We start from the raw sequence: 17923 nt of genomic DNA, 5'->3' as shown, positions 1-17923 counted from the left end.
AACAGTTCGAAACGAGGGTTGATTTTTCGCAACCTTTGGTTTGGTTGTTTGTTGATCCTAGGATTAGTTTGGTATTTTTTACCTTCAATCTTTAAACTCGTACGATCTCCTATTTACGATAAGATCTGTTTTGGTCCCTTCTCTAGGGTACTTAACCAGAACAACGACAACAAACTACTAAGTCTCAAAATCAACGCTTGATCCCAACTAACAGATTTGTTTGTTTATGTTTTTTTCTCTCTCTCTCTCTCTCGTTTCATTGCAGATTTTGACACAACCCAAAGGGGTTACGAAAGCTTGTGTCAATCGACGACGGCCGTCCTGTTCCTTTCCTTGGCCACGGTTCCTCAAATTGGCCACGGTTTGGGGTGAGGACCCACACCGTCTAAAATGGGTTACCCGGGCCATGTGTGTGCCGTTTTGAACTCGAGCTCAAAGGTCCGATTGAACACACAAAAAGCGGCTGTAAAAATTACAGCAGCAATTTAGTTTTATTTCGAAGAGTGTGGTTATGTTTTTGTTGTTAGTAAACTCAAGAACAAGAACAAGGAACACGCGGTTAATTAGCTAGAGTGAAACTGGCCACGGGGATTGGGCCTAGAGAATGTTCTTGGCCATGCCAAGAAAAGGGGCACCATTGCTGAAATTGCCGCTGTGCTGCCGCCATTTTTATTGTTGTTACTGTTCGGGTTGCGTCACATCGGTGAACTCGGTGACGTCACCGGGACAAAGTCGACGGTTTCGTTTAGGATCAGGCGGGAACCTGACCCGGAACTGAAACGAGACCAGGCAGTCGAATCACGTGACAGTTGGTAATTAGTCGAAGCATTTTGCTTCGGGTTTGAAAGAGAGGAAAGTGTTTTAAAGTTAAGAAGTGGTTGTGACCGAATTTAAGTTAAGGAGAAAAAATTGCAACGAACCAATCATGACTGGATCTAGTGATAAAAGGTAAGTGTTTTTATAAGGTCACGCAATAAAAAAAACTTCAACAGAAGTTCCAATTAAAACAAAACAAAATAAATTTTAACCACACATCTATTTCGTGACTACCTCCTCAAAAAACTGGGACAAAATGCAAATATGAATTTTGTTACCATGAATGGAAAATTTTGATAATTTTGAAAAAAGATCAACACTATTTTGACGAAAATTTGATTATTATGAAAGTTTTGCAGTTTTAAAAAATGGATTATTAAGTCAATTTTAAGAATTTTGTTATTTTTTTTAAATTTTGTCATATTTTTAAGTGATGAAATTTTGACAATTTGAAATTTTTTAAAATTTTGACAATTTTGACAATTTGACAAGTTTCACAATTCAGGCAATTTTGATAATTTTTAAAACTTTGACAATTTTGACTCTTTTGAAAATTTTGACAATTTTGACAATTTTGAACGTTTTCATAATTTTGACAATTTTGAATCTTTTGAAAATTTGGACAATTTTGACAATTTTGACAATTTCGGCAATTTTGACAATTTTGACAATTTTGATCATTTTGACAATTTTGACAATTTTGACAATTTTGACAATTTTGATAATTTTGACAATTTGGACAATTTTAACAATTTTGACAATTTCGACAATTTGACAATTTTGAAAATTGTGACAATTTTAACAATTTTTCAAATTTTTACAATTTTGACAATTTTAAAAATTTTGACAATTTTGACATTTTTTAATATTTTGACTATTTTGACCATTTTGACAATTTTGACAATTTTGACAATTTTGACAATTTTGATGATTTTAACAATTTTGACAATTTTGAAAAATTTTGACAATTTTGGCAATTTTGACAATATTGACAATTTAACAATTTGACAATTTCGACAATTTTGACAATTTTGACAATTTTGACAAATTTGACAAAATTGACAAATTTGACAAATTTGACAATTTTGATTATTTTGACAATTTTGACAATTTTGACAATTCTGTCCATTTTGACAATTTTGACAATTTTGACAATTTTGACTATTTTCACAATTTTGACAATTTTGACAAATTTGACAATTTGACAATTAAGATAATTTTGAAAATTTTGACAATTAAGATAATTTTAACACTTTAAGCAATTTTGAAATTTTGGACAATGTAAACAATTATGACATTTTTGGAAAATTTGAATTTATTTCAATTTTGTCAGAATTGTCGATTTTGACATTTTTTTTAAATTTTTACAGTTTTGACCATTTTGTTAATTTTGACAATTTTGTCAGTTTTGTCAATTTTGTCGATTTTGTCAATTTTGATAATTTTGTCAATTTGATCAAATCTGTCAATTTTGTCAATTTTTACAATTTTGACAATTTTGTCAATTTTGTCAATTTTGTCAATTTTGTCAATTTTGTCAATTTTGTCAATTTTGTCAATTTTGTCAATTTTGTCAATTTTGACAATTTTGACAATTATGTCAATTTTGTCAATTTTGTCAATTTTGTCAATTTTGTCAATTTTGTCAATTTTGTCAATTTTGTCAATTTTGTCAATTTTGTCAATTTTGTCAATTTTGTCAATTTTGTCAATTTTGTCAATTTTGTCAATTTTGTCAATTTTGTCAATTTTGTCAATTTTGTCAATTTTGTCAATTTTGTCAATTTTGTCAATTTTGTCAATTTTGTCAATTATGTCAATTATTTCAATTTTGTCAATTATGTCAATTTTTTCAATTTTGTCATTTTTTTTTAATTTTGTTAATTCTGTCAACTTTGTCAATTTTGCCAATTTTGTCAATTTTGTCATTATTTTCAATTTTGTTTATTTTGTCAATTTTGTCAATTTCGTCGAATTGTTCAATTTTGTGAATTTTGTCAATTTTGGCAATTTTGTCATTTTTGTCAATTTTGTCAAATAAGTCAATTTTTCAATTTTGTCAATTTCGTCAATTTCGTCAAATTTGTCAATTTTTTCAATTTTGACTTTTAAAGAGTTTTGTTGAGTTTGTCCATAATATCAATTTGTTAATTTTGTCAATTTTGTCAATTTTATCAATTTTATTAATTTTTTTCAATTTGGTCAATTTTGTTAGTTTTGTCATTTTTGTCAATTTTGACTATTTTGTCAATGTTGTCTTTTTTTTCAATTTTGTCAATAATGTTAATTTTGTCAATTTTGTCAATTTTTTCAGTTTCGTCAATTCTGTCAATTTTGTCCATTATGCCAATTTTTTAAATTTAGTCTATTTTTTCAATTTTGTAAATTCTACTAATTTTGTCAATTTTGTCAATTTGATCAATTTTGTCAAATTTGTCAATTTTGAGCGTTTTGACTTTTTTGACAGTATTGACAATTTTTTCCAATGTTGTGAATTTTGTCAATTTTGACATTTTTGACAATTTTGAAAAATTTGAAAATTTTGACAATTTTGGCAATTTTGAAAAATTTGGTCATCTTTTCTATTTGGACTTTTGTTTTTAACAATTTGGACAATTTATACAATTTTGTAAATTTTGATAGTTTGACAATTTGACTATTTTGAAATTTTTGACAATTTGCAAGCCAAACATTGAAACAATCTGGCTCAAAGGACCAAATCGCAGTATATTTTATCTGTTTTTTCTTCTGCTAAAAAAATTGTCTGTCCAAGGTGAAAAGTCTACTGAAATGGTTATGAAAAAATTTACAAAATCGAGTGACCTTCTTCAATTAAAAATGATTCAACCCAACCTTAAAAATTTAATTTCTATTGAACCTAGTTTCCTTCTCAAGGAAATAAAAATTCTAACAGAAATGTACCGAGGTCGTTTATAATTTTTACGTCCACGCCAACCTAAAAAGTAATAAACCACAAAGCCAGCTACAAAATTCCAACCCAATGACCGAGACATCCGGCCATTCTCGAAGAAACTCGGACCTAATTCGGACGGTTGCCCAAGAATATGTGAGTCAAGTTCCTCTAGGAAAGCTCAACAACAAGTAACGATTCCGGTTCTGGCCCCTTGCCACACAATGAAAATGGACGACTTTAAAACCACCGACCGGACCGGTAATTAATGCAGTTCTAAAAACCGACCTTTTCCATTCCTTGGTTTTCTATCCTAGAAGGCCTGAATTTGAAACTGCACAACACATCGTGGTCGTTGCAGTAGGCCACTCGCAAACGAACCTAAGGCTTCTGGGCTGGAGCTTTCCTCAGAATGGCCTACTATTTTCGTACCTTTTCGTATGTTTTGTCGTGTCGATGTCACGACATCTAGCGGAACTGGTCCGATTAAGGAACTCTAGAGGGAAAAAAACTTAGAGAAAGGAAACAACCTAAGAATGCACAGCGCAATTCGTGTCTTCGTTGAATGGAAACTTTGCTGCCTCCTTCCCTGACTTCAACTACTTCGAGGAATGAAAATGGACGGAGTTTGGGGTCAATCTAAGCTGACGCTGATGATGATGATGATGAGGGCAACACCATCATCGAAAACACATGAGGAACCTCAACGTCTCTTCAGCTTAGTACTGGCTCTTGACATGAATATTCAACAATTTTTTTTCTGATTTTGGTTTGCTTCTAGCGAAATTTTGCTCGTGTGGTTCTACCTTCTTCTTCTGGAGCTTGACATAAACCGGAATAGACGAATTTGTTGCTGGGTTTATGAATTCACTTTGCTGTTCGCTCCTTTAATTTCGTGGGGGGATTTTGTGAATTTGCAGTAGAAGCTGGTCGTGTTTCCTTGCGGGAGATAATTTGTGTTTCGAACATGTTTTCGGCAGAAAAATGTGATGCTACACGCTCTATCTGGGTTTCTAGGTTAGGTCGAGCGGAAAGAACTTTTCGGTTCAATCAGAGAACAGTTGGACATTGTGGTGTGTTTTGAATTACTTTTTTTGGAAGCTTGAAATGTTGTCATATACCTTTATGAAAAAAAATTAGCTGAGTGCCTCCAGTTGGTCCAGTTGGAGTTTTTCAAACGGTAACTTAAACCTTCTTTAGAAAAATCACGAAGAAATATTTTGATTGGAAACTGCATCATGGAATAGAACTTCAGTGATAAAAAAACTACTCGAAAAGGGTCGACAAAAAATGGCTTAACTTTCAATTTTATTTCCAGTATCAAACGTATTCAACTCATTTATTATTTAGTATCGTTTATTGATTGCTCCATGCGGACCTCTGGACTCATAATTTAATTAATACTGTTTTCAAGCTGTCCTGTCGTTTTTCAGCTGTCCTGAAGACGCAATTTAGCAATTTTCCCAACTTTTTTCTGTTTTAAACTGTCCTCTTAATCAGCTTGAAATCCTTTGATATTATTCTGCTGTCCTCTTGATTCACTACTTCTTCTACCAAGTTGTCTCATCTACTCGCTTTTTTAATGTTTCAAGTTATCTTCTCGAACCCCAGAGGAGCTCAAATATTTTTGAGATTCCCTTTTGACTCTTTATTTGATTTTTGTCTCTTTCTTTCAAGTTGTTTCCTCTAGAAAGTTTTGTGCTATTACAAGTTGTTATCTCGATCCACTTCAAATTCTCAAATATGTTTTAGAAGTCTTCTCAGCGCATGGTTGTTTTTTTCCTAATTTTCCCACGATGTCCTCTCAATTCGAGTTTTTATTCCAATTTTAAATTGGCCTCCAAACTCAAAACATGGAATGTTCATAATTTTTTTAGCAGTCCTCTCAGTTCTTTGTGATCATCTTCTTTTTTTTCAAGGTTCTCTACCCTGATTTCATACAATTTTAGCTGTTATGCCAATTCAACCGAATTTTGTTTTTGCTGTTCTTATCAACTTACATGTAATATTTAAATTTTTTTGGGGTCCTCGAATGTTCAAAGCAGTGTTCTCTACTAACTTTAATAAAATTTTTTATTGTTCTCTGAGTTACACTTGAAACGCTAAAATATTCTTATCGGTAATCTCAATCCATTTCTGAAATTTTGAAGGTGTCCTCCCAAGTCGCTTTTTAACAATTTGAAATTATCAAATGTTTTCATTCGCTCAGCTCGTCTTTATATTTTTTCCTCAGCTGTTCACTCAACTCGTATTTTTTTTCGCAATTTTTATTAGATCTCATACCTTACATGGAATGTTAAAGTATTTTTCAGCTGTCCTCTTGAGTCACTGTTGTTTGGAAAATTAAAAAATTTCACCATGTAGCACTCGACTTTTCTGGTTTTTTTTTTCAGTTGACTGCGTTGATGCGTATTTTTTGCCTATTTCAGCTGAGCTTTAATTCAATTTTTGGTATTTCGAGCTGTCCTTAAACAATTCAATATTTTTGACGGTCCTTTCGATCTTCTTTCTTACAAAAACCGTAAAAAATTGAGTCGAGTGAACATTGTTTGTTGGTTGAGAGGACCACTTTAAAAAGCTAAAAAATGAGTGGAGGGAACACTCACTTTTCACTATTTATAGTTGTCCTGTCAATCAAGGATTTTCACTCAACTCGATTTTTTGTGCTACTTTAAGCTGTCCTCAAAACTCAATACATGGAATGTTCAAATATTTCTTAACTGTCGTCTCAGCTCTTTGTTATTATCTTCCTTTTTTTCGAGACTGTGTTCGCTACTCACTTTTTATGTAATTCTAGCTGTTATCCCAATACATTTGATCGGCTCAAATATTTATCAACTGTTTTCTCGATACGCTGTGTTATTTCTTTTTTCCTGTGTTTTCCAACTTATTTGTAATATTTAAATATTTTTAGCTGTCCTTTCAATCCGCTTTGTTTTTTTTCTCGAATTTCCAAAATAGTGTTCTCTACTCACTTTTTCGAAGTATTCGATTGTCCTCTGAACTCACTTTGAACGCTCAAACATTTTAAGCGGTTCTCTCAATCATTTTTATTATTGCAAGGTTTCTTCTCGAGTCGCTTTATTACACTTTCAAGATAATAGCTCAACTCCTAAAATTATCAACCATATTCATTGGCTCGCCTCGTTTTTTTAATTTTTTTTCCTAGCTGTTCTCTTGACTCTTTTTTTAGCAATTTCTATCTGGTCTCAAATTTCACATGAAATATTAAGGTATTTTTCAGCTGTCCTTTCGATTCACTGTTATTCGGCAAATCAAAAATTTTCCCCGCTTAGCTCTTCCTTGGTATTTCAAGTTGACTTCTTGATTCGTATTTTTTTTTTGCCTTTTTCAGCTGGTATTTCGAGCTGGCTTTTAAACCAGCATGAAATACTTCATTATTTTCAGCGGTCATCTCGATCTGCTATTTTTCTGGAAGCTGTCTACTCACTTTTTGCTATTTAAAGTTGTCCCTCAATCAAGAAAAGATGTTCAGTCAACTCGATTTTTTATCCAATTTTTAACTGTCCTCTTAAATCAAAATATAGAGTGTTCAAATATTTGTTAGCTGTCCTCTCAGCTCTTTGTTATAATTTTCTTTTTTCCGAGGCTGTGTTCGCTAGTCACTTTTTAAGCAATTTGGTGTGTTATTCCAAATTACTTGAATTGCTCGAATATTTTTCAAATGTTTTATTGAAACTCTGTTTTTTTTTTTTTTGGTTTTTGCTATAAACTTACATGTAATCTCCAAATATTTTTAACTGCCCTCTCAATCCACTCGTTTTTTTCTTAGAATTTTCGAAGCAGTGTTCTCTACATACTTTTTTAACAATGTTCGACTGTACTCTCAACTCTCTTGGAACGTTCAAATATCCTCCCTAGTTGATTTTTTTTACAATTTTAAGATAATAGCTCAACTCAATGATCAGATATATTCTTTGGCTTAGCACGATTTTTTTTATTTTTTCCCCTCAGCTGTTTTCTCAACTCATTAGGAACCTCCAAACATTTTTCAGCGGTATTCTCAATCCGTTTTTAAAGTTTTGAAGATGTCCTCCCGAGTCGATTTTTATGCAATTTTCAACTGTCCTCCCAGCTCTTTGTTATCACCATTTTTTTGAGGAAGCGTTCTTTACTGACTTTATTGGCAATTCTCGCCGTTTTGCCTATTTAATTGAAGTGCTCAAATATTTTTCAACTATTTTATCGATACGCTGTGTTTTTTATTTGTTTCTGCTGTTCTTCCCAGCTTATATACTTCTCATATTTTCAGCTGTCCTCTCAATCCGCTCTTTTTTCGATTTTTCGATGCAGTGTTCTATAATTACTTTTATGCAATATTCGATTGTTTTCTCAATTCAGTTGGAACGCTCAAATATTTTTTAGCGGTTCTCTCAATCCGTTTTAGTAATTTCTAAGGTGTCCTCCCAAGTCGTTTTTTTACCATTTTTAATATCTCAACTCCTGAAATGATCAAATCGTATTTTTAATTTTTTTTAGCTATTCTTTCGACTCTTTTTTTTTGCAATTTCAATCAGGTTTAAATTTCACATGAAATGAAAAGGTATTTTTTAGCTGTCCTCTCGACTGACTGTTGTTTGTCAAATTAAAATTTTCCCCGCTTCCTTCGGTGTTTTTAGTTGACTTCTTGATCCGTACCTTTTATGCCTTTTTCAGTTGAGGTTGAACTCAACATCTGGTATTTTGAACTGTTTTTTAACCAATATGAAATACTTTATTATTCTCAACGGTCCTCTCGATTCACTTTTTTTTTAAATCGTTCTGTCCACTCACTTTTCGCTATTTAAAGTTGTCCTCTCGACCTACAAAAGTGTTCAATTATTTTTAAGCAATCCTCTCGACTCGCTTTTTTAACAATTCTTAAGCTGTCCTCTCGATTCGTTGGTTTTTTTTTGCTATATGGATTCAGGATCAAAACCCGCACGAAATGTTCTAAAACATTTCACCTATCCTCACAACTCAATGTTTTTTTTCTACTTTTTAACCCCACTTTTTTTCTTTTGCAGATGTTTTCTCTACTCATTTCGATCGCTCAAATAATTTTTAAAATTCTGCTCGATCGCTGTTTTATTTTTTTATTTTTCTAAGCTACCTTCTCTTCTCATACATTTGCAATTTCAAGCTGTTTGAAAAATTTTCAGCTGTCTTTTTGAGTGTTTTTTTTACTAGTTGCTATTCCTTTTTATTTTTAAGCTGTCCTCTCAACTCACTTGCAATGCTTAAAATTTTATAAGATTTTCTCTAGTTTCGCTGTTTTTCGTTAATTTTTTCTAAAGCTTTCCTCCCGACTCGGTTTTTAACAAGTTTAAGATGTCCTCTCAAACCGCATACCATGGAATACGTGTTAAATGTATTTTTGCGACTCTTTGTTATTTCTTTGAATTTTCGATGCTATGTTCTCCACATTTTTTTTTCATTTTCAAACTTTGTGCGCTCGAACAGTTTTCAGCATTTTCTCCGTTTGCTGTATGTTCTTCTTTTTTTGAAGCATTTTTAACTGCTCACATTTTTTTGCTCTTCTTCAGCTGTTTTCTCAACTCACTTAGAAGATTCAAATTTGTTTTAAGGTATCTTCTAATGGGTTTTGTTTTTAATTTAAATTTTCTTCTAACTCCCATAAAATACATAAATATTTAAGACAATCCACTCAATTCAGTGTTTTTCTCTGGTTCGCTGTCATTTCTCTGTATCTTCTAAGAAATTTTCTCTGCGCCTTTTGTTAAATTTTAACTTTTCTTCGTTACAAACTTAGAATGCTCTTATATCTTTTAGCGGTCATCTCAATTCGTTCGTTTTTTCCTCCTTTTTCGAAAACTGTGTTCATAACTCATTTTTTTTTGCAATTTTAAGCTGGTCTGTAAACTCACTTGAAATGTTCACGTATTTTTCCGCTGTCCTTTCGAATCGAAAGTCTTCAATGTTTTTGGGTTTTTTCAAACAGTCCTCCCGATTCGTTTTTTTTAATTTCATGCTGTCCTCTCAACTGTCAAGAACTTTTTTTTCGAAATTTTTCTCACTTCAATATTTTGAATCCTTCCCAGTGACTTTTCTCTGGATTCGACACAATTTTATGAAGTTTTTGTCATTTCTGGACTCAGCGTTGAAATTCATGCTTCTTCGGAGAGAAATATTTCCGTTATGTTAGATATGATGTGTGCTTAGAATGATCATTTCATCCAACCAAATTAATCTTCTGAATCCGAGACGACGTCATTAAAATTAATGCATTTCTCCATTTTGCTCGTTACTTTTCCATAACCTTACACACTCACTCACGCTCGATTGCCGTTGTTCCTTTTCCCGGAATCGTAACTGGCCCACAACTCTCAACATATTTCGTAATCGTGTCTTGATTCCGATTTTTTTTCTCGCTTCATTTTGCATCTCCTCATTATGCACAACTGTTTCTCAAAACCTTTAGGGGGTCCTCTTGGGGTCCGAAATATGCATAGGTGGAGGAAAAGGGAGGAAACTCGAAACATCAAGTCATTTCGATCAGTCCCGCGAGACAACTGGAGCCAATCCGAGATGCTGTTGATGCGAATCGAAGAAAGATCGCCAGCAAGGGTCCCCCTGCCAAGATAGATTCCGAGTCACGATTTCGACAAAAGTCCCAACTCGATGATGGACCCTGGAGGGTCTCTAGAGGGACGACCGCCGCACTATTTCTATCTCGACACGATTCGGCCCAAAACAGTTGAGTACAGGGGTAATTCACATTTTATTTCTCTTCTAACGTATTTTTTCTCTTGTTCGAGTTGGCATTGCCTATAATCATAATGTCTTACTTATTGCCGTACTTAATCATCTCGGTGACTCGAGTTGGGTTTTTATTATTTGTATATTTCCATGAAAATTCTTGAGACCTCAGCTGGGGCCCCCATCGGTTGCATGGCCAGTTCAGTTTGGGGGTTCACAAGTGGAATGGCGAATCCCTTGGATCGTTAGGTCTTGAATCAAATCCAAAGGATAGTTTTCTTGGACAATTTCAGAATGCAAAAAAAAACAATCAAATTGACCGAGTTCAGAATCATGTCACATTTGGAGTCGTTCAACTTGCTTACAACGATCGGAAACTTGGTTCCCATGTATATTTTTAGGGATGAAAATGATTTAAAATTCTAGACTCAGTTTAAGCATTCCGTTTTGAATTCACAATTGTTTCTAAATTTGCAGATTCAAAAGTTTTAGTACAGTTGTCGTCGTTCAAAATTTTTATTTGAAAGTGTATGACCCTAAAAAGTGTCCAAAATAAGAAATTAGAAAATTTTGTTCAAACATCTGATAACCGGACTAACTTTAGAATGTTAAAACTATGGAATGGAGCTTGTTTTCACGCTTAGTTGAGTTGTTGCAGTGTTAAGATGAAAAAAAAACTACCGTTTTACTTTATGAGTTCCCTGGGAAGTCAATTATGCCCACTGTTGTTTAATCAAACTATGTTATGAAATAGGGCTTAAAATATGTTCTCTTAGAATCAGTGTAAAATCGTAAGTCCCGTTTAAAAGAACCATTCTAATGACAAAAAAACCGTGTAAAAAAACGTTTTTGAAATATGGAGCGAAATCAACCCGTGTAAAAAAAGACCTTGGTGTAAAATAAATTGAAACGACAGATTTTGTAAAAACTTTTCAGTGGGAAACAGATGGCTGATAGAAAACTTTTAAAGTAGAAACCTAGGAACATTTATAGGTCAAAATTTTCAATTAGCAATTCAACAAAAAAAAATTATGGTTCAATTTTAAGGTGAATTCCACAATGATTTTTAACCTCTCGATGTCCTCAGATAAATCATCGTGGAGCATCGAACGACCGATCACCAAAAAGATAAACTTGATCTAATTTCGTTCCCAACCCCCAGTTATGTCCTACTTCAGACCAGAAATAGACCTAAATCGTCTAGCTCCTGAGTCTAACAAACACAAAATAGATGGATCGATTACGTCTGCACGATATTGGAAACATTCTGTCCCACCTCCAAGTTTAGCGTTTCGATTTTCTGTTTTGTTTTGGTGGGTCGGTTCCGAACAAATTGAGTCTGTTCCTCTAAACCTCCTCGACTTTTTAAGGAGGATTTAAAAAAAATACACACAAACCATTTGGATCCAATTAAATTAACCCAAACAAGTGGACTTGGGCGATAGCTTTTTCTATATTGCAGTTTTGGATTACTTACCTCTGCAGTTGTGAAAAACCTTCCATGTTTGCCTTCATTCCCTCCTTTTTTCTTCAGTGTAAACTTGTTGGATGATTGGATTTGCAAAAACGGCTGTCCGAACTCAGTCATGTGAATGATTGCAACAATTCTGCTAATCTCATTAGGACCGAAAAAAGCCGATAATTTGCAGAACGTGCTGCTGGAGTTCAGAAATTGCTGGCCTCTTCACATTAATGGTGAAATAAAAGCCCAAAATCTCAAATTTACCACTCAAATGTGTGTCATTGGAAGAATTAAATATTATAAATTCTTTAAAACTGACCAAAATAATACAAAGCACAAAAATGAAAATATAACAAAAATTACAAAAATTGACGCAATATGATTAACATTACAAAAATGACAAAAAATAAAAATTACAAAATCAAAGAAACGAAAAAATTACATAAATTAAAAAAAAAGAGACAAAAATCACAAAAATGAAAAAAATGATAAAAAATGACAAAAATGACAAAAATGACAAAAATCACAAAAATGAAAAAAATGATAAAAAATGACAAAAATGACAAAAATGACAAAAATGACAAAAATGACAAAAATGACAAAAATGACAAAAATGACAAAAATGACAAAAATGACAAAAATGACAAAAATGACAAAAATGACAAAAATGACAAAAATGACAAAAATGACAAAAATGACAAAAATGACAAAAATGACAAAAATGACAAAAATGACAAAAATGACAAAAATGACAAAAATGACAAAAATGATAAAAATGACAAAAATGACAAAAATGACAAAAATGACAAAAATGACAAAAATTTAAAAAAAAATTACAAAATTACAAAAATTACAAAAATCACAAAAATGACAAAAATGACAAAAATGACGAAAATGTCAAAAATGTAAAAAAAATTACAAAAATGACAAAAATGATAAAAGTTATGACGATTTCAAAATTGAATTATTCAATTTGATTTGATTTATCATCTTTCAAAATGACACCCCTGCCCTACATGTATTAGCAGCCATCATACGTTAGAAGGTAGCCGGCGCCTTTTTTCCATATGCAGAAATGTTTTCGTGCAATTTGCTGGATCGATTGTCTTGAAAGTTGTAAAAAAGGGGTTTTGGGCCGGAAATTGATTCTGATAAGTTACAAACCCCTCCTACCTCGAAAAAAAAGGGTCCTATATAAAATCGACGTAAAATATTAATCAAATTTGGTCAAATTTGATCAAATTTGATCCATGAATTGAATTAAAATCAAATTAAATTATTCAATTTTGAAATCGTCATAACTTTCGATTGGCGCATTTAGAGGTTCACGGTCTTGAGCAAAGTAGTTCTTTGGATCTTTAGCAATGAAATGCAGCTTTAAGAAATTGAGGTCAATGCAACAGCGAGGTTGTAGGATTAAAAAAAAAATAACTTGTTCCATACTAATTTCCATAAAAGCTTTACTTCAGCCTATTTCAAATACTAATGTCACTAAAATTTGCACAGCTATTTTTGGGCACGAACTTGTTTGATACTATTTTGGTCCAATTCCGACCAGACACACATTACCAAAAAAAGACACAATTTTCATTTGTCTACATTAATATTATTTTTCTACCAAAGTTGCCAAAAAAATATTTGTACCTAACTTTGAAAAAAAAAAATTTTACGTAGGGTGTTGGTTTGAAATATTTGTGACGATGTTTGTTATTTTATTGCCAGAAATTTCAATCAGCATCAGGTCAATTGTGACAAAATATGAAATTTATTTTTCTGATTTAAATTTGTGAAATCATATAATGTAAAGTAGAATTATTTCTACTTTGAAACATTCAATTTGCCAATAGGGTAAATGATCTTGAGCGGAACTAATAGGCTCAGTTCGACGCAACTCGGAACAGTTGATCAAGCGGTATGGCTTTGGATTATATCCGAACAAATTTTTTTTCAGTTCAGCGGATAGATCTGGGTTTCTGCTTTCTAATGATGATTTTTAGAATATTTTAGAGTAAATCCTTATAACTCTAGAGCTGTTTTACTGAAGTAAGAGTTCTGATCTTGAGCGGAACTACGCCGATCTTGAGCGGAACTAAAATATGATCTTGAGCGGAACCATTTTCTTCTGTCAGCATCTTTAATAGCTCTTAGTCCTAAAACTTGTGTAACTGTGAAAACTTCAATTCAATTTCATCTTTGAAGATTTTAAAGTTAAAAAATTAATGTTTTTACGTGAAAAAAAGAAACTTAGCGTTCCAAAGCTGTTCTCAAAATATCCGTTCAAATTTATTTCTTGCTTCAAAAAACTCCAATTTTCACTTTGATGCACTGTATCCTATTTTGAAAAAATAGATTCTCTAAACTCAAATTTTGTTTTTTTTTTAATCTCAAAATTTAAATTCGTTAGAACATTTGATTGATTTTTTGAATGTGCGTGTTTAGGATAATACTGCCCCGAACAACTTTTGAAGGTAACGACAAAGTTAGTAATGCAAAAGAAGATGCCTTTAATTACAGATTTGGCAAAAAAAACTGTACATTGCTCGAAATCAATGTTTTTGAGAAAAAACTCTTAGTTTTTTATCCTTATTCCCTTAATTCCTTTAATTTTATTGAAAATTCATGATAAATTGGGTCATTTTTATATTTTAGTTGGGAAAAATCAGTTTACGTTGAAAATCTATTCATACTTTTTCTTTTATATTTTAGTTTGGAAAAATCAGTTTACGTTGAAAATCTTTTCATACTTTTCTAGTTCAAAATCAGAACCTTAATTTTATATTGACCAAAAAATTATAATTATGGAAATCCATTCAAAATTTAAAAATTCTGCGAAATCTGTAAATATTTAAAAAAAATCGTATTCTGCGACACAGATGCTGTGATAAAAGTTTCCTCGAAATTTTGTAAAATAACAGATTTTACTGTGATTTTGGCAACCTTGCTGTAAGCAACTTATTAATAGAATAAAGTTCATAATAAATTCCAGTTTCTTATGAATCACGTTAACATTTATTTATATTAAAAATTTATGGAAACATTAATTATTTATCTCAATTGATGAAACAATTATTTCTCAAACCGATTTCCAGTTTGAGCTCAAGTGTAAAGTCAAACACAAGGGATTCGGATAAGTTCACAAAACCAGGCCACCAATTGAATCGTGAAATATTATTAAATAGCTAATGTGCTTTGCTACACTTTGTAAAACTAAAAGAATGTGTGTAAAAAACAACTTGAATTTATGTTAATTAGATATTAAATCGTTTTCAATTGAAATGTTAACATCTAAAACAATCTCTTTAAAAGAAAGTTACTTCATAAAGTACGAACAGTAACGGCAATGAAGATTGATTTTTATTCTGAAATAATGACTTAACTTTATTGGCTTCACTAGTTCTCGAATTATGCCAAAAAATATGAATGAAAGTCTTTCTCCTCCTTTTTGTCGTCCCGCTAAAAGAAAGATCCAAAAACACATTTCTTGAGCCCCAAAAAATTAAACTTTTTGTGTGCCTAGTTTGGTACGCTGTGACACCAATTAATTAGTTTTTGTTCTATTCGAACTTAGTTTTACATTTTTTCTTTTCCTAAAGCTGATAGAATAAGAAATATACAAAGCTGCTGCATACATTCAGGGGTAAAAACTACGTGTGAGACATTAGGCATAAGGCAGCGCACCTAGCGGTTTATTTTGGAAGCTAGTAGTTCCGCTCAAGATAAAAGATGGTTCCACTCAAGATCATATTTTACTTTTGAAAACTACGCTATTAATTGATATTCTGATGGTAAACTTATTACAAAAACCCGAATAAAGCTTTTTTATGAGTTTTTCTACCATTTAAATCATTAAGAATCAGTTGACAACGGTCAAGAGTGACATAAATTGACGTTCAAATTCAGCGTAGATTGATGAAAATTGCAGCAGAAATGCGTATGTATTTAAATCTTCTAATAACATTATTTCAGCTAATAAATTTTAGTAAAAATGTCAATGCTTGTATGAAAAGATCTCGAAAAAGTGTTTTTTCAACAATTTGGTAAGATTCGTTAACAATCATTGCCTAGAACTTAGAAAAAGTAAATGGTTCCGCTCAAGATCATTTACCCTATGCCAAAAATTAGAATTAGAATATGTCCCAACAGCGGTCCAAATAAGATAACTCTATTCATTTTGAAATTTTATAAAAGTCATAAAAATTATTAAATAACAGCTTGAAATCCAATCTCTATAGTCATGAAATCTTATCATTTGCTGTTAAAAATAGTTCGAAATTTTCAAATCCACAAAAATATTAAAAAAGCTGTGATCTATGACACAGGTTACGCAACAAAAAATTGATAAAATATTCACAACATTAGAGATCTCTTAAACCATCTGAAATGTTCAGTGAAAATTTTAATTAATGTATGGGAAATTTAAACGGAAGTTTCTTGATAAAGATTAATGTTAAAGCCTTCAAAAAATGAATAACTTTTAAAGCCATGTTATCGTCAAAATTGACAAAATTTTTTTTGGGAATGAGATCAGCTGCAAAAGTTAAAAAAATGACATGTTTTTTTGAAAACCCCGAAGAGGGGAAAAATAAAGTTTAAGGTATTTTAATGCAAAAAAAAAAATGAAAAAAATTCATAGAAAATTCAAACAGTTGAAAGAGTGGATGTCTTACTGTAGATTTCCACAGTTTTTTTTTATTTTTGATCTAAAATAACTCTATTTTTTTGGTTTTGTTGAATGAAGATTGAATTCAAATTTTTTTGCTTACATGCTTTTGTCTAATTTGTTGAAAATTGAGATTGTTTTTTACAATCCCCGTGATGGATTTTAAATTACTTTCAGCCTGAAAAAGAAAGACAATAATCAAATTTAATTTATATTTTAAAAGTTAGCAAATGTTTTTTTTTTGGGAATGAGGTTAGCTGCAACAGAAAAAAAAAATTACATATTTTTTCAAACTCACGCGTTATTTTTAATTTTAATAGATTAAAATTTTAGTAAATCTTTTTGTTTATACTTTTGCTGAAAAGTCAAATTTTTTCATTACTGATTTAGGTCGGAACAAATATCGAAACCGCCTCCGATTTTTCCGAAAATCCCGAAAAGGGAAATAAATAAAGTTCGAGGTATTTTATTGAAATAAAAAAGTTAAGTTCTTTGAATAACAAACCGTTGAATTAGCGAATGTCTTAAAGATATCAACAGATTGTTTCTTCTTAAATTTTCGATCTTAAATAACTCTATTTTTCGGTTTTGTAAAAAGTAGATTGTATTCAACTTTATTGCTTACAAGCTTTTGACCAACTTGTTGAAATTTTAGATTATTTTTTATTATCCTCGTGATGAATTTCTAATTTATTCGTAAAATATTTGAAAAAAAATAAGACAATCACATTAAATATGCCAATTAAAAAAAATGGCTTGAGTTTTATTTTAAACCAAAAAATCTTTATTGTAAGTCTCAAACATATCATAACAATGGTACATGATTCAGATATTTATTTACTTGGACGAGGGATAATTTCTATAAAAATGCAAAATATTCACTTCTGAACTGAACTATGTCAATTGAAAAAAAAAAAAATCTTAACTGCATTAAAAATAAACGATCTTCATACTTCTTAAAAAAAATTGCGTTTTTAAATGCATAATTGGGTTCTGTTGTTTTGTACAAGCATAACTATCTAAGTTTTTAAATGTGTTTCTTATGATGCAATTCCGTTTATTTTCAATATTTAGCTCAGGTTTTTGAACGGATATGAAACAAGCAAAAGTTTTCTCTTAAAAACTGAATAAGGTGAATTTGAAAAAAAGTAACAAGCAACAAGCATTAAAATTCGATTGCCTTCGACAAACTTTGCAAATCTTTTCAAAGAGAATAAAAATACTTTTGAGAGATTGGGTGGGGTTTTTACATCCATATGTTTTTTTTGGCAAGAATATGATTTTAATCCTTTCCATGGACATCCGAGTTTTTTTTGGTCCCCAAACATAGCAGAAATTATTTGTATTTTTTTTT

The 17923-nt window shown here is 31.4% G+C and overlaps 1 protein-coding gene across 2 annotated transcripts in view; it reads left to right on the top strand.

Annotated features, from left to right (window-relative positions):
- Positions 1-573: 573 nt before the first annotated feature.
- Positions 574-17923, top strand: part of LOC129750815 (cadherin-86C) — a 370404-nt gene continuing 353054 nt past the window's right edge. For both annotated transcript variants that reach the window (XM_055745911.1, XM_055745899.1), the window contains exon 1: positions 574-948. In XM_055745911.1, coding sequence (XP_055601886.1) covers positions 926-948 — 23 coding nt within the window. In that variant the 5' untranslated portion in view covers positions 574-925. The remainder of the gene's footprint in view (positions 949-17923) is intronic.

The sequence above is a fragment of the Uranotaenia lowii genome, chromosome 1, assembly GCF_029784155.1.
Source record: "Uranotaenia lowii strain MFRU-FL chromosome 1, ASM2978415v1, whole genome shotgun sequence".
Lineage (NCBI taxonomy): Eukaryota > Metazoa > Arthropoda > Insecta > Diptera > Culicidae > Uranotaenia > Uranotaenia lowii.
This window is presented reverse-complemented; position numbering and strand designations above follow the sequence as displayed.